The sequence below is a fragment of the Puntigrus tetrazona genome, chromosome 22 (genome assembly GCF_018831695.1).
Source record: "Puntigrus tetrazona isolate hp1 chromosome 22, ASM1883169v1, whole genome shotgun sequence".
NCBI lineage: Eukaryota > Metazoa > Chordata > Actinopteri > Cypriniformes > Cyprinidae > Puntigrus > Puntigrus tetrazona.
The window spans coordinates 6,309,110-6,335,997 of NC_056720.1; the positions used below are offsets into that span (position 1 = coordinate 6,309,110).

Consider the following 26,888-nt stretch of genomic DNA (forward strand, 5'->3'; position numbering starts at 1 on the left):
AATCTCTTAAAAATGTCATATGTTCAACGGAGTTTAGCAGGCTACAGATCCTGTTTATAGGACTTTAAGCTTAATTTCCCTCAGTATTTCTATATGTAGTCATTTATATGTCAGTGGTGATCCTAATATTAATCTATGCAAAAGGCTTTATTTCTTTCAATTGGGATGTTCTTGTCAAGTTTTCTATTTTTCTCTCCTCAGACTCTGTTCACTGCTGCGGTTTCACTGAAGCTGTGATCCGATTGGTCCTCTCTACTGCTGTGGGCGTGGCTACCGTTGCCATAGTGATTCATGACCTCAGATCCAGAAGAGCTTGATCATGATCGTCTGTTGAAAGAAGAGTCTGGGCACTGGGATTACCCCCATACCCTCACAGAAATCTGGAAATATCTTCTTTTTTTTTCAGAAAATGATTAAATGAACCTTGACGAACTGAACCGAATCAACACAGAGCAAAGTCTCAAGCAACATTTGAACAGAGATGTTTTCTTTTTTCATATTCTTTGTATGCATGGTTTTACATTCAGTTAGGACTGAACAGACGGTTTGAACAGAGCATCAGAAACCGAAGGATGTTGGTTCGAATCCCATTAGACTCGACTGGTTTCATTTTAATGCTATCAACAGTAACTATGTAAAGAATAACTAGCGGTGTGATATAAATAAAAGAATATGATACTGACTGTCTTTTTAGCATCTGTAACATGGTGTGAGAATCTGTATCCCTGCATGAACATGATAAGCAGATGTGCAAATAAATAAAAAAGAGTTGTTGAAATAAACATGATTAATAATAGGCCAAAGACGTTATAATGGTATATGTAACATGCGTCTAAGAGATTGAGGAACATACACATAACTCAATATAGAGCAGTGAAGTTTGGAGAAGTTCTCACTGAAAGAAACGTTTCTTCGTCACGCTCTTCAGATTTAGGATTTTATGAGAAAGAAAGCAGAGAACATCCCAATCGGTCCCTAAATGATCAAATAAAAGTCACTTATGGGTGCAGTACTGTTTTTCAGCTAATGTGAACTTCAGCTTACCTCACATTTGACTTGCAAAAGAGAAACTGTATCACAAAAAAGCCTTTATCATGCCTAGGAAAAGCTGGCTGTTCATTCATCTCTGAAGAACCTGAAGAAGTACACAACCTGTATGTAGTCAGTCACCTGAGCTGTAAAATGCTGACTAATAATTTTCTGCAACCAAAGAGAGCTGATATTTAACACAAATTGCACAAATGTTTAAATAAATAGCTGCTTTTTGAACCTGGTTAATGATACACCAAAATGTTGTGCTGGTATAGACTGTAACACAAGAGTTTAACGAACAAACATCTAAATATTTAAATGTGTGAAGACCGAACGAGAAGCTCTTAAAATGTTAAAATGTGACACTTGAAAAAAATGTGTTTGTTTGGTTCGTTTTCTTAATAAAACCTCTTTTTATTCGTCTACAGAAAGCACCCACTGCTGTGGTTTCACTGAAGCTGTGATTCGATTGGTCACCTCTGCCGTGGTGGGCGTGGCTACTGTTGTGACATCAGATCCAGAAGAGCGGGACAGAAGTGAAGGACACAAAGAGCGTTGAAGGCTTAGATACAGACAAATAAACTCAAATGCTTACGAATTAGCTGCATGTGAAGTATCTGTATCAGTGATAATGTGATGAAAAATAAGACTCTGAATCAGGTCAAGTTCAAGACTTCTACTTACAGAACCGATGTTTATGGTATTTTATATCATTTTGTTTTACACCTTCCCATTACTGTCATTATCAGTGGACTTTTAACTGGTTCATCATCATTAGTATCCAAATGTGTTTCAGTCGCGTGACTCTCTCCTGGTACAAAGGAAACGTCAATTTTAATTTTGTATTTTAATTATGTAACTACGCTGTATTCGGTTAACTGTTCAAAAACGCTGATGTTTGTGTTAACATGCAGTGTGACACGTGACTATCGAGAAACAGAAGCTGAACCACAGCGGAGTACTTATTTTAGCCAACAGACAGAAAAGCCTCTTCATTAGACTTCCTTCATTCCCTCATATGGCTTAAAAAATGCTTTGTGCACTTATTTTCTTCTGTCTATGGCTCCTGGTTGGTGAGTTAAACATGTTTTTTGTATGGCTTTACGTCACTTAAATTCTGTTATCGTTTACTCACCCTCGCGCTATTTCCTGCTTACTTCTGTGGAAACACCAACAGCATTGCGTATGAAAGCAATGCGCGTCAGTGAGGTGCAGTGCTGTACCGGATCCATTTAGCTATCTTCAAAATATCTTTTGTGTTGCAAAAATGAAAGAAAGTCAAATGTGCGCACCAACAGGGCGAGCAAATGATGACCAAAATTACGTTCGATTTTTTTTTCAATCTTGTTATTTTGTTTTGCTTGGTGCGCATACAGATGGCATGAAGACGGTGCCAGTGGTGGAGGGAGATTCTGTGACTCTACACACTGATCTTACTGAGATGCAAAATATACAACGCATACAGTGGAGGTTCACACCTGACGATGCATTTATAGTCATTCAGTTTTATAAGGGGGCACCTGTTGTGAATTATTTGAATGCTGAGAGATTTAGAGACAGACTGCAGGTGGACGATCAGACTGGATCTTTGACCATCAGGAACACCAGGTCAACAGACTCCGGACTTTATCAACTACTGATAGAAAATTACATCTATTTCAATGTTACTGTCTATGGTGAGTATTGTACAGATTTATGTACGTTTACTGCATAAAACCGAAGGTCTTGCAATGCTGACAATAACACAATTTATTCCTATTTTGTCTTGATTTTTCAAGCTCGTGTGCCCATTCCCATTGTCTCCAGAGACTCTTCAAACCGTTCCTCTTCCTCATCTTCATCATCAGGTCAGATTTGTTCACTGCTGTGTTCAGCTCTGAACGTGAGTCACGTGACTCTCTCCTGGTACAAAGGAAACAGTTTATTGTCCAGCATCAGCGTGTCTGATCTCAGCATCAGTCTCTCTCTACCTCTGGAGGTGGACTATCAGGAGAAAAACACCTACAGCTGTGTGATCCACAACCCCATCAGAAACCAGACGAGACATCTGGACATCAGTGAAGTCTGTGAGACATTTGGAGGTGAGTTATTGATGAATTCGTCATCATTTTGGTCCTGTTTCTCCATAAAACCTCTTTTTCTGTCCTCAGACTTTGTACACTGCTGCGGTTTCACTGAAGCTGTGATTCGATTGGTCCTCTCTGCTGTGGTGGGCGCGGCTACTGTTGCCATAGTGATTTATGAAGTCAAGAGCTAAAAGAAGCGGAGAAGTTTGAATGTAGATATTTTTAGCTGGAAAACGTTTCATTAAATATTTATCTTTTATGGAGTGAAGCTTACTCGGGTGTCATGCTGTGGAGATCGAGTGATTCGTTGTTTTGACCCCTCTCTTTTTAATAAATCAAATGATTCACAAAGCTCGTCTAACGTTTTCTTAATCAATCTGAATTAAAATGGTTCTTGCTGGAAAATCATTGATGAAGGGTTTCATACGCTCAAATGCTAATCTATATGTAAAGAATGTGATCGCTGTTCTTAACAGGTAGATTATTACAACGTTACACTGTGAAGATTCACATTGGTGTAACGTGCCTTTCATTTAGTCAAGGCTGTATGAGCCAGTTTAGCCATGCTTTAAATACTTTTACTTTTACCCTTTACTTTTATTGTGTTGTGCACATAGTAAAAACCTTTTTTTGTATTAGCATGGACTGTAACATGTAGCCCATTTAAAAACAAGTAATAGCCACAAAATCAAGATCTTCTTATTGACTCAAGAGTTCAGACTGATCTCATATCAGGTTGAAAGCAAAATGTTTTGCGTTTTTATTTTCTGGCATTCACTTGGCAAGTTAAAAATAGGCTGTTTTTGCCTTTATGTTCATTATCAGGTGATTTACACGAACTGTTTGTTTTTTGACTTTGGATAAAAGATGTCAATCCAGTAGCCCACATTGTTCCCTCTTTTTATCTTTACAGTTTATAGTGTTCATGTGTGTTAACGGTGCAACCGCAAAAAATGTCCATTCGAGCTTTCGTGATCAAAACTTTAATACGTTTTGTGTTTATACAGACACTGAGCTTGGAGTTCACCCGGAAAATGAGGTGTGACATTTGTAACAGAGAAGAGAAATACAAGAAAAGCTTGATCCAGATCTGGTTTGGTTGCAAATCTCCATGCCTTCATGAGATCCCGTCTTATAAAACCATGGCGTCTGTGTGATAGAGACAAACAAATAAAGCGATCTCATATACATCTATTGCTATACAAAGCAAATATGAATCAATTCTCATCAGCTGTGATTCGACTATGAAGTAGAACTCTTACAAGCACATAAAAAATAATGCATATTCATACAGAAATCAGAAATGTCTGACTCAAATGGATGTGTCTAGGAGTGAATGCATATTTGTATTTGTACCTAGATTTCTCAAACTTTCACTCAACTTTCTGAAAGTAATTTGAACCGTTTGAAAAATGTTCCCATGCCTATTTTTGTTTATTTAGCTAAAGCTAGGTGAGAGGTAACAAACAAATAAACCAAACACCACCCAGCTCTTGAATCTTAATCACTATTTATTTTCATATAATTAACTATGGTACTGTTTACAATATTTGCTTACCTCATGTTTTGGCACCCCCTTCATTATCTTCGTTGTCTTATGTTAATTCAAGTTTTTTCATCACCGCATTCAGATCCACAGCATTCTTTTGCAGATCATTTGGAAAGTTTCTAATAAATGTGCGCATTTCTCCTGCATTGCCCTTGATATTGATCACATCTCGAGCTGGCTCTGTAACTCGTCTGTGAGTCCACTGAGGAGAGAGGCTTTTGTAACCATTTATGATTAATCTCATCCACAGAACTGGATCTGAAGTGGGTCTAAAGATCAGACCGCACAGATTGCCCAGATCGCTTGGATAAGGTGGATCAAACAATTTGAAAAGAACATCTGGATTGTCATCCAGCCTTTGATCTCTGAGGGCTTTTTTTCTATCCTCTGTCCAGTGTGTAACATCCTCATCATACATGTTTATGACCCTTTTGGTTCGTGCTGCCATTTCTAGTGTGAAGGTCCCGAATTAAAACCTCCTGTTAAACACTGTACGCCTATAAACAGACTGGTTTGTCCAAATAACTCTGAAACTGAAACCACGGTACAATGATAACACCATGTTTTTTTTTTTTTATTTATGCCACGTCGTGAATGATTTAGTGTCGCTGGCACTCCAAAAATCGATCGCAGTGCAGGCAAACATTTATTCATTTATTACATTTATTATTATCATAGGGGTCAACAACTGTAGTGTGCAATGTTAGGTTTAAAGCATAAATGATAAATGATAAGAATACACTGAGAAAATGAATGATTATAGTCTTTATCATGAATTCTAACACCACCACCGACAACAACCAAACAATCAAAAAGTTAGCCTGGGAAGTACTAAGACCTGTCTATCTTCTGTCTAAATTCAAAGAAACAATTGCAGTTACTGTGAGGCTTTAATAAGCTCTAATGTAAAAATAAGATATTTTGTTTTCCGAAGGTCTTGAAACAACACGAGGCTGAGCAATTATTGGAAGGATTTTTATTTTGTGATGAACGAACTGACCCATTTTACGATAGAAATGTTAAATGCCCGACAGCTAATCGATGATCGGATGTGTTTTTATGTGCTGTATACACTTCATGTGTTTGAAAAAGTGGAGGGGTTATTGAGAAAAAAAAAAAGAAGAAGAAAAAAATGGGACTTTTTAGAGGAACTGACATTAAGCAATTCATAGCAGCGTGAAGACCGGGGAAGATGTTCTCGCAATCAGAGTTTCCTCCGTTAGATACTTAAAAGCATCAGTAGATATTTTTAGTACATTAATGATACTTTCCACTGTTCTTATCTCCCACTGCTGGAAAATGTCTGACATGTTCATATTCTTCTGTTTGTGGCCTCTTTTTGGTAAGTTAAAAGCGTGTAATGGATTCAGGTTAAGCTCATTGTTGTTTAATGTCTTGGTGTGTTTTATACAGATGGAGTGAAGATAGTGTCGGTGAAGGAAGGAGATTCTGTCACTCTACGGACTGATATCCAGATACTGGATATTTTTTTCCAGCATATAAAGTGGAGCTTTAGACCTGAAAGTAATCCAATAGATAGACCCGTTTGGCATGGTGAGGAGATAATTGGATATTATGAGAGCGAGATATTTAGAGACAGACTGCAGGTGGACAATCAGACTGGATCTCTGACCATCAGAAACACCAGGACAACAGACTCCGGACTTTATCAACTCTACATCCCATTCCATTCAACAGAATCATTTAATCTTACAGTCTACAGTGAGTGTTTGAATTCAATGTACTCTTGCAGGTCAACCAAGAAATTATTAATCTCTTAAAAATGACATATGTTCAAAGGATATCAGCAGACCCCAGATACTGTTTATAGGACTTTGAGTTAATTGTGTTTATGTATTTCTATATGTAGAACTTTATTTTATTTTATTCTCTGGTGTTTTCCAGCTGGTCTTCCCACCCCTGTTATCAGCAGATACTCCACATGTTCTTCCTCATCTTCATCGTCAGGTCAGATTTGTTCACTGCTGTGTTCGGTGGTGAACGTGAGTCACGTGACTCTCTCCTGGTACAAAGGAAACAGTTTATTGTCCAGCATCAATGTGTCTGATCTCAGCATCAGTCTCTCTCTACCTCTGGAGGTGGACTATCAGGAGAAAAACACCTACAGCTGTGTGATCCACAACCCCATCACAAACAAGACCAGACATCTCAACATCAGTGAAGTCTGTGAGACATGTGCAGGTATGTCAGTGGTGATATCACACACAACAACACAATAAAAGTTTGTCTTTTTGATTGAAATGTTGTTTAGCATAGTTTTGGCGCAAGCTCTATTTTTTTGTCCTCAGACTGCTGCGGTTTCACTGAAGTCGTGATTCGATTGGTCCTCTCTGCTGTTTTGGGCATGGCCACTGTTGCCATAGTGATTTATGACATCAGATCCAGAAGAACCAGATCATCAGGGACGGTTAGTTTGAATCAGTAGATCGTTGACGGCTCAAATGCTCAAATGCTTAAACAGCAGCTACAGCCACAAGAATCTGTATCAGTGTGATAATAAAAGAATATGATTTATTGTGGTTCTCTGTGTCTTGCTGAAGCCTGATACAAATGCTGACTTCAGCTAACATCGGCAGAAATTAAGGTGTCAAATTACCTACAGCTGTGTGATGTCTTATGATGATCTTATGATGTCTGTGTGATGTCTTAATGTCAGTTTGATGGCTAAACTTCTGCTTTATGTCGGTCTCTTACACCCCGTCCCGGTTGATCTTGATAACTTATGCGTGTGCAGAGAGAGAGGACACAGACTATGAGCTAATAGGATACATAGGAATAGGATAATAGGAAACAAAGTTTGCAATTTCTGTTAATTTTATTAAGGAATTCAAAGTATAAATACGGTTTTGGAGCTCTTTAGTAGCCTTAGCTCACGAGCAGGAGTGCATTACAATTAGCATGAAATATCATTGAACGAACACAAGGTGAAAGACACACTACAACTTACTGAAGAGAAATAAACCTAACCAGTAATCTTATTTCAACTGACACTGGAAGTCTAAACTTGAAAATGGCGACTCTGAAGATGTCGGATCTGCTATCAGTGCTGAAAGAGGAAACGATGATGAAAGAACAACATTAACAGTCCAGTTAGCGTGAAATGAGAAGACGTGAAAGACTAGAGTTGCAACACGTTTCATTTGGTTGACATAAAAAACCCCAATTTGCAATAAACTGGGCCTCAGAATTCTTGTGCACTTCACTCAACAACTCATAAAAACACGTCTGCAATGCTGCTGACCCAAACATGCATGAGCTGAGATATGTTTATGTCCAGGAAAACAATACACATGCATTACGGTACTCTCGCAAATGGCGCAATATGTGTGTCACGGTTGCGCTTTCGCGGGACGGAGGACACGAGGCTAGGAATGAACTTAAATGGATTTAATCGTGAAAATGGCAAAATAAAGATATAAAAGGCAGGCAGGCAGGCAGGCAGGCAGGTAGAACAGGCAGGCAGGATCAACACAGGTATAGACATCAGGTAAGGACCTCGACGCTCAGACAAACAGAACTCAAAACACAGGACTTAAATACACAGGGTAATTGACGAGACACAGCTGATGACAATAACATAATTAACACAGAGGGAAGGCAGGGCACAGGGAGCACATGGCATGAAACGAAAACATAAACACAGAGTCCAGAGATGTGACAATGTGATTTGGAAGAGAGGGATTGTTAAATAAAGTTGTTATTTTGTTTTTTGTTGCGCAAGTATTCTCGTGGCTGCGTAAAAATTACAGTTGAGCCACTGTTGCCACTTGGACTATTTTATGGATGTTCTTGCTACGTTTTTTGGGGGTCTGCGAATATTTCAGTCGCATTGCTGTCTATGCAGGTTCATCACAAATATCTTAATCTGGGTTCTGTACATGAATGAAAGGTTGAGAACGGCATGAGGTTGAGTAATTATGAAAGAAAAGCACATTTTTAAAGATAAAAATCTTTCACATTTATACCTTCAGGCGTTTTTTGGAAAGACCTCATAAATGCCTCCTGCCCACAAGAGGGCAGAACGTTTTATTTGCAACGCACATTTATTCTTTGGCCACAGGTGTGTCGGAGACGTTGTGGTTGGGCGGTTTGGAGGACTGAGGATGGATGGATTTACAGTACAGGTGTGTTTTGAGTGCGTGTGCGCAAATTACGAGGTTTATCACCTCGTAGGAACGAAATGAATCATTCAGATGCATCTTACAGTAAACACCCTGTCACACAATGGGAAGGTCTGCTGGGAACGCTGAGAGAGGAAAGGATGATGAAAGATCAACATAAAAATTCATCTTAAAGTGAAATGAGAAGTCCTGAAAATATGCCAAAACAGTAATAAACTTGGCTGCAGAGACAGCCCTGTCTCCAGATTTACCAGCAGTGGTCCTCAGTTTTACGTCTGAACTTATTTATTATTGTAATGAAATGATTAAATCATTTTCAACTGCCGAAACACTGGTCCTCCAACTGCAGAATATGGCTCACACATCTGTTTTTGTCCTAAACATCTGTCATATGTATTATTTATAGTAGGCTACATTTTTTTTTTTTTATTAATAATCAAATCACAATAAAAATACAATACTCAGAGTCCATAAAGGAATAGTTAACCAATGAAACAAAATCTGTAAACCTTACTATGAAACCTATGAGCTGACGACATAAGAACAACTGTTGTTATGCAATTTTTATTAAGGTTAATCATAATTAATAATAATGAAAAAGTTCATTATTATTAGCTGTCATTATTAATCAAGTTACCAGACCTTAAATTTAGGTACTTATTATTACATTGTACTTATTTTAAAAGTATTTAAATTGTCAAAGGGACAATTCACCCCAAAAATAAAAATTGTCAGTCGTTCCAAAACCGTAAGAACCACAAATTATGATATTTTTTGATGAAGTCCGAGAGTAAAATAGTCAAGTGAGATCAGTGGTTAAACCGTGATTTTATGAAGCTACTTTCTGTGAGCAAAAAAAGCAAAAATAATGACTTCATTCCACAATTTCTTATCTTTTGTGGCCTTTGAACATGGTTATTCTGTTGCTGTCTATTTTTGGGTGAACTAACCCTTTCAGCGCCTGATATATTGCATACCTCTAGCTGTTTCATTCAATTATGAGATCTATAGAATGTGTACAGTTTCCAAAGTCAAAGGTCTAGTCATCACACGTTTGCAAAAAAGACACAACAGTTTAATTTGCAACCACACATTTATTGATTCGGCACAGGTGTGTCGGTGCTGTCATGGTTGGGTGGTTTGGAGGCAAGGGAACACTGCAGATGGATGGATTTCCAGTTCAGACGTCACTCCGTCAGGCGTTTGAAGGATTGAACCGTGGGGCAGACGGCGCCCCATTCCACGGGTTTACGGTATTCCCCCTTCTCCAGTAGGTACTGGCGCCCCTGTAGTTTGGGTGCTCGTAGAAGATCCAGATCCCGTCTAGCACCTTACAGGAGTGGACCTCGCGTGTCCGAAAGCGCTCCACCATGGATGGACAATCCTCGGTGGTCTCGTACACCTGGCCCGCGAAATCTCCTTTGTCATAGAGCTGGATCTTGTACTCAGAACCGCTCACCTGGAGTGGAAAGATCATCTGCTGAATATTAAATGTGACCCTGGACCAATTTTGGAAATCGAGATTTACCCGTCATCTGAAAAGCTGAATAATGGATGGGACAATATTTGGTCAAAATACAACTATTTGAAAATGTGGCATCTGAGGGTGCTAAAAAATCTAAATGCTTAGAAAATCCACTTTAAAGTTGTCCAAATTAAATTCTTAGCAATGCATATTAATAATCAAACATTAAGTTAAATATATTAACAGTAGAAAATTTGCTGAATATCTTAATGGAACATGATCTTAATAATTTATCTTGATTTTTGGCATTTTAACCCATGCAATGTATATTTGGCTATTGCTACAACAGTTCCCCAGTGACTTAAGACTGGTTTTGTGCTCCAGGGTCACATACATGCGCTACATGATGTTTTCACTGCATGTGTGTGACTTACGAAGTGGATCATCTTGCAGGAGCAGAGGCGGTCGTTCAGACCCATCCAGCGCTGGTAATCCGGATACTCGCCCCGGGTCAGAACATACTGGTAGCCCATGAAGTTGGGCCTCTCGTAGACCACCCAGGCCCCGCTCTCCACACGGATGGAGTTACACCGGTTCAGGTAGGCATGGAAGTCCGAACAGTCGCTGTCGCACTCGTACCGACGGCCCTGGAAGTTCTTGTCCTCGTAGAAAATTATCTGTACAAAGGAGACGATGGAATTTTTTTTCACACTCAGATATTATTTTAACAAACTTCCTCTGGACGTATCAGAATAGTGTTAAAAATATGAAATATTGCATCTAAAAATCTAAAATATATACAATTATAATTACAAGGTAAAACATTAATTAAATACAATCTAGTGTGTTCAACCATCTCAAATGGACCTATCATTAATCACACTCTTAAAAATAAAGGCGCTTAAAACGTTCTTCACAATGATGCCATTGAAGAACCATTTTTGGTTCCACAAAGAACTATTCTTTAAGGAACCATCTCTTTATTGCCTTTTTATAATCTGAAGAACCTTCTTTCACCACAAAGAACCTTTTATGAAACAGGTTCTTTACAGAGCCATTTAGGCAAAAACGTGCACCTTTATTTTTTTAAGAATGCTGTCACCAATGGCAGCCAGTAAATGATCAATAATCGGAGCAGAGTGTCCTGATCACCTTCGTACTCACCCGGCCCATTCTGCTGAGGTTCGGCTGGTGGCGGCGCCTGTGGAGGGGGTAGAGCTGCGGAGCTGTGCTGGTTCAGGCCCGTCCCACTCTGGCTCTTTTATACCCAGACATCTCTCTGTAAAGAGGACATTCGCTTTGTCATGAAAACCAGATCCAAAAATTGAGTCAGTGCTTTCTAGAAAAAGACAGGTGGATTATGGGGTATAGAGACGGCACTGAGCGCATGGGCCTGTTTGGATGTGTGTTTATTCAGCTGTGTTGGTAGGTACGCACACACCTCCACAAGCGCTCGTATTAAAAATTATTGGTCCAGAAAAGTGGAAAATCAACTTCCTGTATGCAAAGTATTAAAATTCCATGCTACACAATGGCCTGTAGCATTAACACACACAAACATCTGCAAATATGCAAACAAACACGCTCAGATACACACAGAAATGCCATTCCCGGCTGCAAGCAAAAATCTCTGCCAAATTTTAGGGATCAGATGAGCTTATATGGGTTCAGCGTGACCTACTTCCACCCAAAAAACGCACAAAGAGTTCATTTTTCTTAATTATGTGCATAATGTACTCATGTATAGAAATACATATACTTTACGGTAAACAAAAAAGGTTACTACAGCTAGCACATTTTGTAAATAAAAGCTCTAACTTGTGTAGTTAACTATAACTATGCATAAAGCCAGATAGCTAAAAAAAACAGCACTTGAATGAAAAACATTCTATCTAGCATTTTGAGCTAAATGCTAGATAGCAAGTTACAGGAAAGTGTCCAACACTTTGCTATCCCATAATGCCTGAGGAAAAATACAAAATAGCTGAAAGCTAATGACATTTCAAAAGTAGGCAATACAAAATAACACTGCGGTAAAATACATAAAGCACATTATAAGTCAACAATGCCAGCATGACGGATGCTAATAGTACCAACATAGCTAATTTCTTCATCAAATTTGTTCATGCCAAAAGTATTCAATACTTCACAAAAAGGAGGGAAACCCGAAGCGACCACTAGGGAGCAGCGTTCATCTTTTCTTCATAAGACTTTAGCGGTAGCATCGCTCACATTTACCTCAGAAAATGCAAAATGCTATGTTTTAAACATTACCCTTTATTTGAAGAGTGGAAAGAATGTTTTTGTTAAGTTATGATGACAAGTTTATTAGGATATCTGGGTCTGCTTTCTACAGCTGTTTCTCAAGTAAGTGCTTCAGAGCTCGCGATTTAACTTATAATTTAAATAACGGTCTTCCTGTAACAGTTACCCACATATGAACTCCATAGCCTAATTTTAACCATGGGGATACAGCATTATAGGCTATAGACACCAGTTAAGTTACTGCCACTCTCTAATTTGCCGGTAAAAGTATTTAGCAAGAAATAGTGAGAAGGGTGCATCTTGCTACCAGAGTTTGCCACAGACTGTTTGCATTAGCATCTTGCTAAACCTGAAGTATTGAGGTTTACACATTTAAAGATTTCTTGAACATAAGAACATCATAGCTGGGGTTGTGCACATTAGAAGAAAAAAAATGCTTGCCTTCTTAGTTTAATGAGCAAAAGAATTTGTTTTGTGCACCATTATCTTACTAAAATAATTTTCTTGACGTTTTTTTTCCCTGTTACAAATCTATTCCAGGCTTAACTGGGACGACCGTGTTGTGTGCTAGTTCTCCAGGCACTGTGGTCTAAATAATGAAATGTCTTTGGACAGCTTTGCTTATAACATAAATAGCTCATCTGGAAATAATAATAGCTTTATTAGCACCTCTCATACAGTGTATAAGCCAAATCATTCAGCAGGGCAAAGCTATGGATATTATACAAAAAAAAAAAGAAAAGAAAAAGGTTTCACAAACAGCAACAGTCATTGGGGAAATCAATTCTCGAATACAGCAAAAAATCAGAAAGTTAGCAATGTTTTGATTTTTAATTCATTAAAGTGCATATGAAATTGCCATTTTACCAATGCATATGGTGTAAATTCTCTTCACATTTCTTAGAGTAGGTCACAATCACTTGGGAAGATAATGAAACGCGAAAGGTTAATCCTGACACTAGATTGTGCATTACATAAATGAAAGCAGTAACTAAACTTGAGGTGATAGCATCATATTTCAGGGATATAGATTCAATTAGATTTAATATACCTTCAAATTAAATATATGCATATGTATCCACTTCTTTGTTGCATCAGGAAAAAACCCATGTATTTACAGCACAACAACCATCAGAGGTAGAACATAATGGGTATGTAGATAAATCAGTTTAAAGGATTAATATATGCAGATGAGAAATGCAAAATCTCTTTTTTTTTGGTTGTTGAAGTACGATCATTTCAAGTTTTATGAACAATCCTGCATAATTTTTTATTGGAAGACACAGTATTTGCACTTTAAACGAAGCGTAAACTATATGCATCCGTAATACAAAGCAATGTAACTTTTATAGGCAAGTGTAAGTAGTAGAGAAGTTCATAGTCAACATTTCACGTTTAGCATTTAATTCTCTCTGCAGTGATAGACCGCTAGTCATTCTGTACACGTCCTTGCAGGCAATATTGTGAGGACAGTACATCGGTTTCACCATAAATCTTTTAGTTTTGGCCGCAGATTTTCGCGACACTTGCAAATTTCACAATATTTCGTTTTGGTTGCCTCTCGCAGAACCAGAAATTGATACCCCCTTAGCGTTCACTGGAGTGTAAAATTAGTTCCAGTAACATTTGTCAAACGCAATAAGGCATCTTTTGTCACGCTGCACTGAATGTGAAATCTCCGTATCCACACTGACCACTTTTCACTGAGACTTAAGATTCAGCTTTATAGATGTATAAACTATACACACCTTCACAAACCAATAGTTTTATAGATTTTCAGTAACGTAATATGTGCTAATAATCAATAATGCGGCCGTAGAGCGTCCACAGAGTCGCACTCTAAAGTCGCAACGTACGAAATCTGAAACACTGCAAGACGTTCGTACTCCCCGTTCATCTTCAAACATCTACGTTTGAAGCGAAATACATCGACTACAAATTGATTTGCCTCGAGATTTCTTTAAGTAGCTTTATCGGCATGAATTCATTGCAATCATAAAAGCAGTTAGAGTTTTTGTTTTCGAACGCTTTACTGATGATGCTTTTCTCTTTCAAATGGCAAGAGTTTTATGACGTTACTAAAGTGAATCGCTTTTATTAGCCGCAGAGACATTGAGACGCGGTCACCACTACTTAATTGTAATGCAGTAGCATTGTGAGGTCACAGTTGTGATGCGGTAGCATGGTGATGTCACAGTTGTGGTGTAGTAGCATTATGTCATCACTGGGCAAAAGTGGGGATGCTGCGAGACCGTCTCATGACCAGACGGACCTCCACATTAGGGAGACTGTCCTGTTTTGTCTGGCTGCAACCCTCGTCCGCTACAGCCATGTGAAGATCAAAACGCAGAGACACCGATTTCTTCCTCAGCTTGGGATTTCCTTTAAAGAATGACCCTTCCCATTGCCTGATTACCTTGTCAATCTTCTCTGTCCTATAGCACACAAAAAGGCAAAATAATACGGTATTACATAATCTCAGGGGTAAAAAAAATGATGATGAAAAAGTTCCATCACAATTTTATTGCCTGCAAAGCCACAAGCAAGACTAAACACATCAAAATGTTTGTTCTTAAAGGAATAGTTCACCCAAAAATTAAAATGTGATGTTTATCTGCTTACCCCCAGGACATCCAAGATTTAGGTGACTTTGTTTCTTCAGTAGAACACAAACAAAGATTTTTAATTCTAACCGTTGCAGTCTGTCAGTCATATAATGGAAGTAAACGGGTTTTGGGAGTTAAAAAAACCAAACAAACACAGACAAAGCCAAACTGAACTATGTGGTTTGTGATGTTTGTAAAGACACAAAATTATCTAAATTTTGTCAAAGAATCACAGTTGGAGACTGTGGACATTGAGGTTAATCAGAGGTAAAAAAAAAAAAAATGTTTCTCGCGCAGAGTGATTGTTTTTACATATCAATGTATAGTCACAAGCTGCAGGGTTTAATTTGGCTTTTGACTCTCAAAGCCGTGAGTACCATTGACTTCCATTATATTACTGACAGACTGCAACAGTGTGAGTTAAAAAACGTTGTTTGTGAACAAAGTCACCTACATCTTGAATGCCCGGGGAGTAAGCAGATCACATTTGCATTTTTGGATGAACTATCTCTTTAAGGTGTGGAATGCTTATGCTTCTTCATTGGAGCCAAGCAAGGCTTGAAAATTAGTCTACAGTATGTAAACTCACTCGACATTTCCGTGACCCTCGGCACTCTCCCTCACTACATTTCCTTCCAGAATCTCCTGAGTCTTCACAGTACAGATCTCTCCATCTTTGTTTAGAACTGGTTCTGGATGAAAAACAAACACAGAGTTGCAAAACATCTCTTAGGCTTGCAGTTATGCAGTGAACCAGTTGTTGAGAATGATAAACACTGGGTTGAAACATTGGTTGGAAAATGAGTTTGAGGGCACCATCATCCTTACCTGTGAGGATGACATGACTCCGCTGTTGCTGAAGAGTCGGGCTTATTTTTGATGTTCTCTCAGAAAAGACTGGCTCAGTGATATCTTCATCACATCCGTTGGGCAGGCCATTCTGCTCTGGAGCAAGAACTGACCCCTTCCATGGCTTCAGCTTCAGAGACGGGCCATCTGAGTTTAGGAACCTGTGGCTCATGAGTGAAAAAAGAAGCAGGTTTGATACAAGACCACACTCAACTTCAGTGGTACCTTGGAAACCTCTTGGTTGATTGACTCTTTATATCAGCAAAGACACCCTTTCAAAATTCCAGTGCATTACTTTGGAGTTGCATAAAAGAAATCATACAAGTCTGAGCGTGTGCTAACGGTTTAATTGCATAAATAAATACAGCTCAGTAAATCTATCTCTCCCCTACCTGCCCTCCTCATGTTCCAAGAGTTTCCTATAGGTTGCAATCTCTCTCTCCAGCCTCATCTTGGTGTTGAGGAGCTGGCTATGGTTCTGTTTCTGCATTTCTAGACCATCCCGCACAGTTTCTAGCTCAGTCTCCAGACCCCTGACAGACCGGGACAGATCCTTGAGCTGCACAGAGTACTGGAGCTGAGTGTGGCAAAGCGAGCTTTGGAGACTCCTCTCCTGGTGGAATAAAACATAATTATTTATTTACAACATTTCTAGGGGCAGCCTACACCCGGGACATTGGGATAGGCTCCAGCATCCCTGTGTCCCTTTATAGGACAGAATGGTTTAATGAATGGATGGAATTTCAGGGTTGGTGGAATGAAATGGTGATCTGACACAAAGAAAACAGATACCAAAATATTGCAGGCAATCAAGGCATCTTCCATGTTGAGTTAATTTGGTGCCAGTGCCACTTCATCTATGTAATGCCATCCTGTTTTACTGGGTCAGTCCATCTGGACCAATATGGGACTAGGTGCCTTGCTCAAGAGCACAATGATACTGGCTCACAGATTTCAACTTACAGTGTTTCATTCACCAACTTTCTTGTTATTGTTAATCCCCCTGAAGGCACCTGGAGTTGAAAACCTTGGCACAATGGTGATGACTCAAGGAACCCACACTGCAGAGATCAAACCAGCAATATTCTAGAAACTGAACATAACCTTTTGGATAAATCTGTGATTAACTAGTTGGCTTAAGGGCACACTGTTTGTGGCATTCAGATCATGCCTTGTGGGGCATCAAACTAGCAACCTTTTGAGTAACAGCCTTAAGTTTTAACCACAACACCACCACCGTAACGTATCTTGTTCAACAACAATGAGTTAATGAAGATCCCAATAACTCTACAGTTCATGAACTGAGAATCAAGTGGTGGAACCCGGCTCTACTAACAAGTACATAGATTAGATTCCCTAAACTCAACTTGTATGACATGGCACCTTCAAAGGGATTAGTATTTGGTAACAATTTGTGGTTATGTGCAGTACTTGATTTCAAAATTACGGGTTCCCTGAACAAAGAGTGATGACAAATCCAGCAAGGATCTGTCGTGCATTCCCTGTAGGCAAAGTATTGATGTACGTTTAACAATTGATTCACACTACATAGAGGTTAAATCTGATTTTGTAGATGACAGATTCATATATGGCTCGTTCTGGCAGAAATTAAGACCTGCATACGAGGTACATTATGTAGCAGTAAGTGATATTCTAATTTGTGTATTATGCATTAAGGTGAAATGGGTTCAGAAGTGTGTGTTTAGGTGTGTCGCCGTGTTTCTGAATTGGAGTGTGTGTGTTCGGGTGTGTCTGTGTGCATGTCTGTGGGAACCGAACGCACCAAGGCATGTAGCGATTCGATTTCCACCTGTAGACGGTGCCATCGCTTTCGGGCCTCAGCGAGCTCTGCTCGTGCTTCCTTCAGGATCTCGTCACCTGCTCTCACCTAAAGTACACGTAAAGTACACAGCACATACAGTGTATACATAATAATACCACAGAATACAATAAATCTTGTTACATTTTTAAAGCCTTTTTCATTATTGAGGTTTCATCACGCTGTGCCTTAGGACATCTCTTACTCATGATATAAGGACTTTAATGCATAGCCTCTCTGGCATATTGTTTTAATTATCCATGATTTACATCCCACAAATGACATCAGTGAGCCCTGATAACACAATAGATCACATTAAAGAAAACTGAATTGATGCTCTTGTGGTTCAAGTAGATGTATATCACAGTCTAGGAATCACTTCAGTCTCCATCTTATAAGAATGACTGCACAGTTCCAAAAACAATATATAGTCTTAATCTAAGATGCAAAATACCATGTTTTTAACAGTACCATGTTTTTGGACATGTACCCTGGTGTTAACGTGTTTCTCAAGAGATGATGTTTAGTGGTAACGTCATGTGTTTTTAGGATGTTTACCATGGTAATATCTTGTTATTTTGGATATATTGACTGTTCAATAGTACCAGAATGTTTTTTGGATACCTTGCCAAGTACTTTGGAGCATCACTGTGTTGATACCCTCAATTTACCATTGTACCAACATAGTAGGTATTTGTAAAGACAAGCTGCAGTGTGTTGTTGTTTTTCAAGGAGAGTTACGAGGCCAATGGCCCATGTTTTTGTGCGAGGGCATAAATTCTGCTCAAGCACACTGGAAGACAAATGAACAATCACGTACTGATGAGAACAGAAAAAAGACAATGGTTATGCTCAATGGGACTAGCATCCCTCATTCTGTTTTGAATAATAATGGTGGCTCTTAGCAGTGTTTTCACCTACACACACTTACACACACACACACACTACGAACGCTCTGCAGTGCCCTGGCCAGCAGACCGTAGAGAGTGTTTGAAGGAGAGAGAGAGAGAAAATACTTGTACCTGTGGCGGAAACGCAGCTGTGGGGCTGGTTGCATCCTTTCTGGGCCTTCTCTGTGAAGCGGGACAGGAGCCTGAGGCTGGATTTGGTGGCGTGGCTGAGTCAGGGCTACTCTGGGCTGGGCTGAAGTGGTCGCACTGGGTGCTGGTCCGGGAGAGATCCATTCCTCTGCCATCCTCTCCTGCAGCAACCTGCGCTAGCACTCTATCACACTCCTCTACTGCTCGCCGCTGGTGCTGATCCAGCTCTCTCTGTCAGCCAACGAGAGAGAGAGAGAGAGGAGAGGGGGTGGAAAATGAAAGGGAGGAAGAGGAGAATTTAAAGGGCTCCTCTCGTGAAGAATGAAAATCTCCTTCATCCTTCGAAATACAAGGGTCTGATTGATTAACATACTGTTGATTAACAACTTCTTCCTGAGCCCAAAACGTCAAAAATGTCTCATTCTGACATCTATGATCCAAATTAACGTATTTGCATTTCATTGATTATGAGGTCTACCTTGTTAGAGTGAGGTCATATAAAGAGGTCATATATTTCAACCATTAACATTTTGTCATTTTTACAGTACAACTTTTGGTTTATTAATTGTATTTTTATTGGTAGACGCCTTTGATGCATTGGTTGTGCTAAAGCTATATATATATATTTATATATTTACTATTTGCAAAGCTAATAATTGTGCACAAATGACAAAGACACCAGATGTCCTGATACATTGTATTACTGGCAAAATCTATGTGTAATAATAATTAAAGGTTAAGTAAGTTCAGATCCACCATTCCCTATACACACACCCATTCCTCCAGGCTAACCGCAACTTGACGTTAAGACATTAGGGAACATTTTTAACATGTATTTTACTTAAGACAGACGTCAAGGTTTCCCTCGTTAAATGCTTAACATGACTGACAGAACATCACACAATTGCACAATTAGACACAATCACTAACTGACATTACACCAAACACTGTCTCCACCTCATGCTCCTCTATTATTTGCTGTAACTCATTCTTGGATTCATAAAGCTGCTTTTCCAGGAGGCTGTTGGCCGTTTCCATCTCCTTCTTCTTTAGCATCAGCTGTGACACCTCCAGCTCCTTCAGGAGTCTGAGTTTTTCCTCGGTTTCACACCTACACACACATAGACAGTTAAAAAAATGCATTTAAAGGGATACTCCACCCATCATTACTTTAATCGGCAGTCAATGGGACAGTCAAAAGCTTCCCGGTTTTCATCCCAAATATCTTAAATTGTGCCCCGAAGACGAACAGTGGGTTTGGAACGAGATGGGAGTAAGTGATTACTTTTGATGCGGAGTAACCCATTAAAACTAAAACATGTCATGCTTTTGAATGTATTAGTAATAAATATAAAAATGAACAAAGATGTCTTTTAGGGTCAAAAAATTCATTTTATCATAAACTAAAACAAAAAAATAAACCAAAAACACGCAATGGAATCATACAAGTCAGCACATTGTTTAACTGAAAAATTATTAGTAATTATATTCTTTGGTAATCAACTGTCTGTTCAACCGAATTTCACATTTAGACACAGTGCACAAAATGAATCATATTTCTTAATTTACTTAAATTTCAGATGCTTTCTGTTTCAGATGTTCAAGTCACAATATTTAGTTTTTGCTGATGTGAAATATTCCATGTGGCATGTTTGGAATGCAGACTGTATTATGAATACAGTACACAGTATGCAAATGTTCTGACTCGTTAGATTTAGACAAATTACAGAACACACGGGGTTGGGTAGAGTATCCCACAAAGAGCAAATTGCTTTAACCTTTATCTTAAAAATGTAATAATGTGTCTCCTATGATTGACTGCACTGATTAAAACATTTGTATATATATATACATATACATATACATATAAGTTGAAAAAAGTAATAACAAAAACACATATTTCTTGTTCACTAGTTTCTAACCTTGTCTTTAAATGTGCTGCCCTGAGTTTCACTGTATCAGATTGTAGCAAAACTTCAGCATTTTCCATTATGATCATCCTAACCTGCCAAAACAAACATAAAAGAAGGAGAATTAACAGGGAAAAAAGACATATAATTAAGATAAAGTGCATTATAATTGCCCGTGGGTAGAAATTACCCTCTTGAGCAATTTGATTAAAAATAATGGGGGAAAAAAACTTATTAGGAAGGCACAGGGCTTGTTTATGATAAATAACTGTCAACACCCATATAATCATGGGAACGAAAAATCATTTTTGAAAGATCAGGGTGTATGAAGGTGTGCATCAGCATGTGGTTCTTCTGGCTGTCTACTGATTGACAGACTCTGTTTATGCAAATACCACTGCTAAAGGAAGTTACGAACATTTAAATGCTGCCAGGATTTTTCTCTTAATGTTCGTTACGCACATTGCTCAACGCATCGATTGTATCTTGATGGATTGATGTTGTTTTTCCCCAGAGCGCATAAAATAGTTAGCTATTTGTCGCATAAAACTGCACGAGTGGGTTTAAAACTGTGTTATCTGCATTTTTGCAAATCTTTAAGCGGTCTATTATTATGTTAGGGTCAAAGATCAAGCCAGGTGCGAAAGGCGACCCTGAGGTACTGACGGATTAACAGTCTTTCACAAGGTAAAAAATGGCCACAGGCGCCGGAACGGTGTTAGGAAGCACAGGTGTTAGGCGTCTGGTTGAAAGTGCTCTAGTAAACAATTAAAATACCTGTTAGTGTCACAGAATTCAAACCACCAGCTTGCAAACCTGTTAAAATATAATATATATCCAAAAAATAAGAGTGTCCAAAAAAATGTGGTATCCAAAAAAAAATGTATGCCATAATGAGCATGCATAAATATAAAATGTTGTGTAATTATTGCATGTTACGCAGTTTTAAAAACTGTATACTGAACACTGAGTATACAAAATAGCACGCAAAAGTGAGAGTATGCCATAACGTACATATTCTTAATCTAGAATATAGAATGTAATGCAATTATTGCATGCTGCAAAAATGCATACTACATACTAAAGTAGTACAAGTAGTATGCCATTCCAAACATATTCTGTACTGTTCATAGAGCATACTGCTAAGTAGTATTAATAAGTATGCAAAATAGAATGCAAAAGTGCACAACAAAGCATTAATCTTGAATACAGAATGTTATGTAATTAGCTGTATACTGCAAAAATAGTATGAGTAGTACAATAGTATCTCAATCTGAATGCATACTGTGCTCAGTATACTGTGCAAACTTCAAATTAGGATTAAAAAGTATGCAAAAAGAGTTGTATGCTCTAACAATGCCATACTAGTGTACTACTTATAGTATGTAGTATGTACAGTATGTAGTGTGTTAACTGTGCATAGTGTGCTAATATTCTTCACTTTTGCTTGGTATAGGGTGTATTGTATATTGAGTTTAAAATACTGCTAAAACAGTATAAGTAGTATGGCATTTCAAACGCATCCTTAGTCTCAAATATTGGCACAAATAGGATGAGTAGTACTAAAATTGTTAAAACATTTAGTATGTCATGTAACTACTGCATGCAAGAATGTTAGCACACTATGCACAGTGAACATACTACATACCGTACATACTATAAATTGTACACTAATAAGGCATCCTGGACACTCATATAGTATGTTTATCTAATTACATACCAAAAGCCTAAAAGTCTTTGTTTTTGTCCGTGTTAAAAAACCATACTAGCACACTACCCATACTATTATCCATACTATTTCAAAATCACATAGCATTCTATACTGGCCTTTAAATATTACCCATAATTCCTCTTGGTTGTGCAGTTGATTAGACATTTTATACAAACTTGGAAATGCGAAAAACCAAAATACTGAAATTGTACTTTTAACATTCGTGTTTGCATGACATAGTTTTTGTATATTATTTTTTCGAACGGCGTGTATGACGTATGCAGTTGCGGTCAACGGTATGCTAGTATTCGGTTCCAAATGAAGGATTTATCAGCAGAATGACTTTCTAAAGGTTGTTTTTCTCACAGAGTGCAATATTAGCTTAGCACATTTTGACTGGCTGGCTGCCATTTTGATGATTCATGAGCTATTGTGGCAGCGTAATATAGTTAATCATTGTCATTGTCACTGTAAGTCACGCTCATATATAATGTATTTTAAAGGGATAAAATGAATTAGTAACTCTAATAATGAATGCTTATGTGTTTTTACAGCTAATGCTAATGCAAACTGCTAAAGACTCACACAGGTAATATTGTGCTTTGGTTTTAGGCAATGTTCAAAATGGAAGAGTAGCATGTTGCTCCAAAATAGCAAGCAAAGATAAACATGCTAATTTGTTTTCTCACTGTTTATATACATACTACATAATTAGTATGAATAGCACAGTAGTATGGCATTGTCATCTTATTACTGCATGCATATACAGGCATTTTGAACTCGGTATACCCTACACCCCGCACACTACAAAAATAGTGTGCTATTACAAGAATATACTTAATCATCAATATAGAATGTCATGTAATTATTTCATACTGCACAGTATGCATAAAAAGTCTGAGTAGTATGGTAGAATGCCATTCCAAACATATTCTTAGAATTAAATATAGCGCTGTAATCATCTAGTGATTCCCAGTTAACATACTTCATGAAAAGTATGAGTAGTACAGAATGCTGTACTTTGCATACTGCATACTGAGTATTCAAAACGGTATGCAAAAAGAATAGTATAGCATAGCAAAAAATATTCCACGTCTTGAATACAGAATGCAATGCAGTAATCACATGCATATAGAATTATTATATTCAGTTTACAGTATGCATACTGCATACTTAAAAGAGTAGGAGTAATATAGTATTTGAAAACAAATCTTTAGTACATAAAATGCCATCTTATTTCTAAACTGAATATTCTTAGTTATCATAATGCATACTTTATAAACAGTGTGAATAGTGCAGATTAGTACAAACTGCGAGTATTAAAAGTAGTATGCAAATATAATAGTATGTAATAGTAACCGCGTATTCCTAATCTTCAATAAAGAATGTTATGCAGTTATTACATGTTATACTAAAAATTATACTAAAAATTATCAGTGTGCTAGAATGCCTATACTATACTATACTTACTATAATATATAGCATGCATTTACTTATTGAGTCTGTATTATTGTATTGGTAATTGGTACAGTACAGGATACCGTGCATACTGCAAAAAAGTATTGAAAATGGTATAAGCTATAATGTGGCATAACAACATATTCTCAGTCTTGAACTTATTATGTCACAAAATAATACATGCTGCACAGTAGAATGGCAGTATAAAGTAAATGACATAAATTTAACAAAGATTTGGGGTCCAGCCGACTACTAGGGGCCATTGGAATTACTCATTTCTGATGCCTCTAAATTAACTGATTTAACTCACTATCCGATTAACTTCATAGCCTGATTTGGGTGTGTTGACATAATGAGACAGCTTTGCATAAACTTTGCAGCGGGGGCCCCCAGGGGCCAAATCGGGAACCACTACAAAGGTCGATGCATCTGAGAAAAAAAGACGTATGCATTTAGTGTTTTAATTAGGTTCATTACGCCAGAGCCAGTCTGAGGGGTTTTTCAAGGTTACACGAAAAGCACCTCGGGTATCGAACGGAACGAGACAGGCGGGATGTAGATAACACGGCAGATAATAAGCGCAAACGTCACCGACTCACCTGAGCTCGCAGTTCCTGTGCCAGCGCCTCCTTGTCGCCCCAGTCCCGCCGCGGAGTCGCGTTCCTCAATCCCCACTCCCCAATCCGCTCCTCCAGTTCGCAGTTGGCCCGTTCCAACCGACTCACGTGCTCCAGGAACCCCTTCAGACGTTCGTTGAGGCCCCTCATGACCGATTTCGGCTCTTCCAGTTCCTCCATGGGGCCAGATGAAATGAAACGTCTCCGAGCCCGTCCCGCCACACCTAAGATGATTAGGTATTTACCGAGTAAATATTTTGCTTGAATACGACCGTCGACGTGGCTCCTGCGGACAGGCACCGGGCCTTTTCCCCGACCTCTGGGGACTTGGGGAGCGGAACGGGAGCGAGGGGCCCACTAGGGTCCCGCTGGCATCGTGCGGAGGTGAAAAGCAAGAGGCCACAATTTGTGTCACGGGGTTTGCTGGCGCTTTTGTGAAGGCTGATCCTGGATTAGCGACAATTCACACACACACACACACGACATAGGTCAAAGTCCATTTGTGTTTCACGGTACTAAAAGATCTGCCGTGTTTTAGTGCGCACCGGCTTTGGGGAGTCTTATTGCGTGCGGTTGGTTTGCGTCACCGCAGGCTGTTTGCATACGGCCGATCGTGTTCGCTACGAGATTCTAACATTTGGATCTTTTACCTAATCGTTTTTTTTTTTTTTCTGTCTAGGCGAAGCCGTCTTCGGTACAGGTCTGTGATGTCGAGGCACGTCTCAGACCTGCAGGGCATACTTACAAAATACAAACTGCTTTACAGCCCAAGCGTTTCGCTAAAGCCGTGCGGATTAACAAAAGCATTTAGGTTAGAACGAGTTAGCAGCCTCTGTGCGAAGGGGAATGCATCGGATCTAAGCTATGCACAAATCTATTGAAAACAGACTTTTTTTTACCAGTATTTAATTGTATGAAAAAATGAATACATGAGCGTAGAATATGTTGGGGACTTGTAACTCAAATGCCATTTAAATTGTAAAAACGTAAATTTGAGTCCAGCACATAGATGTTTTCAAGGGCTAGTGTAAATAAATGTACATTTAAATGCAAAGAGACAAGATAGTCTATGCATGACCAGACAAAATCATATGAGTGTGCGCTAAACACGATTCTGCCTACTTGTTGTCAGGGTGGGTGCATTTTAAATCTATGATTTTACGAATTTGTATATATATATATATATATATATATATATATATATATATATATATATATATATATATATATATATATATATATATATAGATATATACAGTATACATTTTGAAAATATTTATTTTTTAAAACAGGTATTTATATGTCTATATTTATATTATAGAATTTGTATTAGATTTTTAGATTTATATTATATTTTTCTGAAATATATACACGCGAGCGTACTCATATATACTGAATAAATAAACGTAGCACACACACATATATTATGCAAGCAAAAACGATTTGTTTTGTATGCGGGTAATCATGTTTATTTATTTGACGTTTACCTAAAAATATAATATAAATACGTGTTTAAGTTCAAATATGCATGCATTTTAATTGCTTTTAATAACAGTCATTTTGAAGGCTGCAGCTGTTAAGATTAAATCTGAATAAATTCACTAATAAATGTAAAAAACTAAAAAAAATACAATGCATATATAATATATTATAATGGCTTTAATTAGTCTATCTAGTCAGACTAAGCTGTATTAAATAGGCAGGTATTATTTTTTTTTAAATATAAGCCATCGCCTGCTCCTCCAGAGAAAACACTAGTAGTTAAATGTCGATTAGAAGAGAAACATCTCACGTCATTGTGACTTTGAAACAAACATAAGAGAAGAAACGCGACTCGTTCGCTCAATAAAACGGAGTAAGAGTTAAACAGATGTACAAAGGCAGTCGTACAAACAGCACAACGAGTGCGAGTTTCATTGCGTTTGATCCACCGAACCAAAGACGGCTACGCAGCTACAACTTCAGAGAGAAGCAGGATCATCAGAGGAAAAACAAAACAAAAGCCATTCGACTCACCAACACGCCCTCGCCCGTCCCACCCCTTTCTCCTCCACCGTCAGGCCCCGGTGATTCCCCTTCAGATACGAGTCACTGAAGTGTGGCGGAGGCAGTCGGGCGAGAGTCCGTCTGGCTGCGCCCGTCCCGCCCCACACATCTGCTTCTGGGGTGTCGACGCATCTGGCTGAACACCTCAGAAGACACGGGACAGGGAATGCCGCCCGACCTGTTCTGGCCCCCCGGCGCTGCCTCCCCCGAGTCGTCTGAAACGGGAGTGCAGGTAATTACGAACAGGTAATGGCTGCTGACATGCGGCTGCCTGTCCGGCGGTTAAATTACACGGTGGCTTACTGGAAACGAA

General features: G+C 38.6%; 4 protein-coding genes and 1 long non-coding RNA gene across 9 annotated transcripts; 2 read left to right on the forward strand and 3 right to left on the reverse strand.

The window, feature by feature from the left end:
- The first annotated feature begins 1,559 nt into the window (after positions 1-1,559).
- LOC122327484 lies at positions 1,560-3,449 on the forward strand. 3 transcript variants are annotated; one of them, XM_043222885.1, is made up of 4 exons: positions 1,560-1,732; positions 2,409-2,708; positions 2,811-3,113; positions 3,183-3,449. In XM_043222885.1, the coding sequence occupies exons 1-4, from the start codon at positions 1,669-1,671 to the stop codon at positions 3,287-3,289; spliced, it is 774 nt and encodes a 257-aa protein (XP_043078820.1). In that variant the 5' UTR covers positions 1,560-1,668; the 3' UTR covers positions 3,290-3,449. The 3 variants fall into 3 exon arrangements, with proteins under 3 accessions (XP_043078820.1, XP_043078821.1, XP_043078819.1); XM_043222886.1 differs by having other exon boundaries at positions 1,590-2,105; XM_043222884.1 differs by having other exon boundaries at positions 1,590-2,708.
- A 616-nt stretch (positions 3,450-4,065) lies between these two features.
- Positions 4,066-5,118, reverse strand: LOC122327580. The gene is made up of 2 exons (XR_006247652.1): positions 4,657-5,118; positions 4,066-4,247 (listed from the first exon to the last, which is right to left on the reverse strand). It is a non-coding gene; the product is annotated as an uncharacterized LOC122327580 (long non-coding RNA).
- A 656-nt stretch (positions 5,119-5,774) lies between these two features.
- LOC122327481 (natural killer cell receptor 2B4-like) lies at positions 5,775-7,187 on the forward strand. The gene is made up of 4 exons (XM_043222881.1): positions 5,775-5,989; positions 6,061-6,369; positions 6,553-6,849; positions 6,957-7,187. The coding sequence occupies exons 1-4, from the start codon at positions 5,908-5,910 to the stop codon at positions 7,091-7,093; spliced, it is 825 nt and encodes a 274-aa protein (XP_043078816.1). The 5' UTR covers positions 5,775-5,907; the 3' UTR covers positions 7,094-7,187.
- A 2,699-nt stretch (positions 7,188-9,886) lies between these two features.
- On the reverse strand, positions 9,887-12,977 carry crygs1 (crystallin, gamma S1). The gene is given in 4 exon segments (XM_043223487.1): positions 9,887-10,077; positions 10,080-10,248; positions 10,689-10,931; positions 11,419-12,977. Coding segments are annotated over 4 exon segments (522 nt in total). The 5' UTR covers positions 11,428-12,977; the 3' UTR covers positions 9,887-9,976.
- Positions 12,978-13,323: 346 nt separating this feature from the next.
- Positions 13,324-26,888, reverse strand: krt222 (keratin 222). Of its 3 annotated transcripts, none has more exons than XM_043223545.1 (10): positions 26,546-26,888; positions 24,512-24,753; positions 20,756-20,838; positions 19,791-19,944; positions 18,816-19,064; positions 17,758-17,862; positions 16,367-16,587; positions 15,954-16,141; positions 15,715-15,817; positions 13,324-14,954 (listed from the first exon to the last, which is right to left on the reverse strand). In XM_043223545.1, exons 2-10 carry the CDS (start codon positions 24,707-24,709, stop codon positions 14,741-14,743), a joined length of 1,515 nt encoding a protein of 504 aa, XP_043079480.1. In that variant the 5' UTR covers positions 24,710-24,753; positions 26,546-26,888; the 3' UTR covers positions 13,324-14,740. The 3 variants fall into 3 exon arrangements, with proteins under 3 accessions (XP_043079480.1, XP_043079479.1, XP_043079481.1); XM_043223544.1 differs by having other exon boundaries at positions 24,512-24,976; positions 26,546-26,887; XM_043223546.1 differs by having other exon boundaries at positions 15,954-16,135; positions 24,512-24,976; positions 26,546-26,872.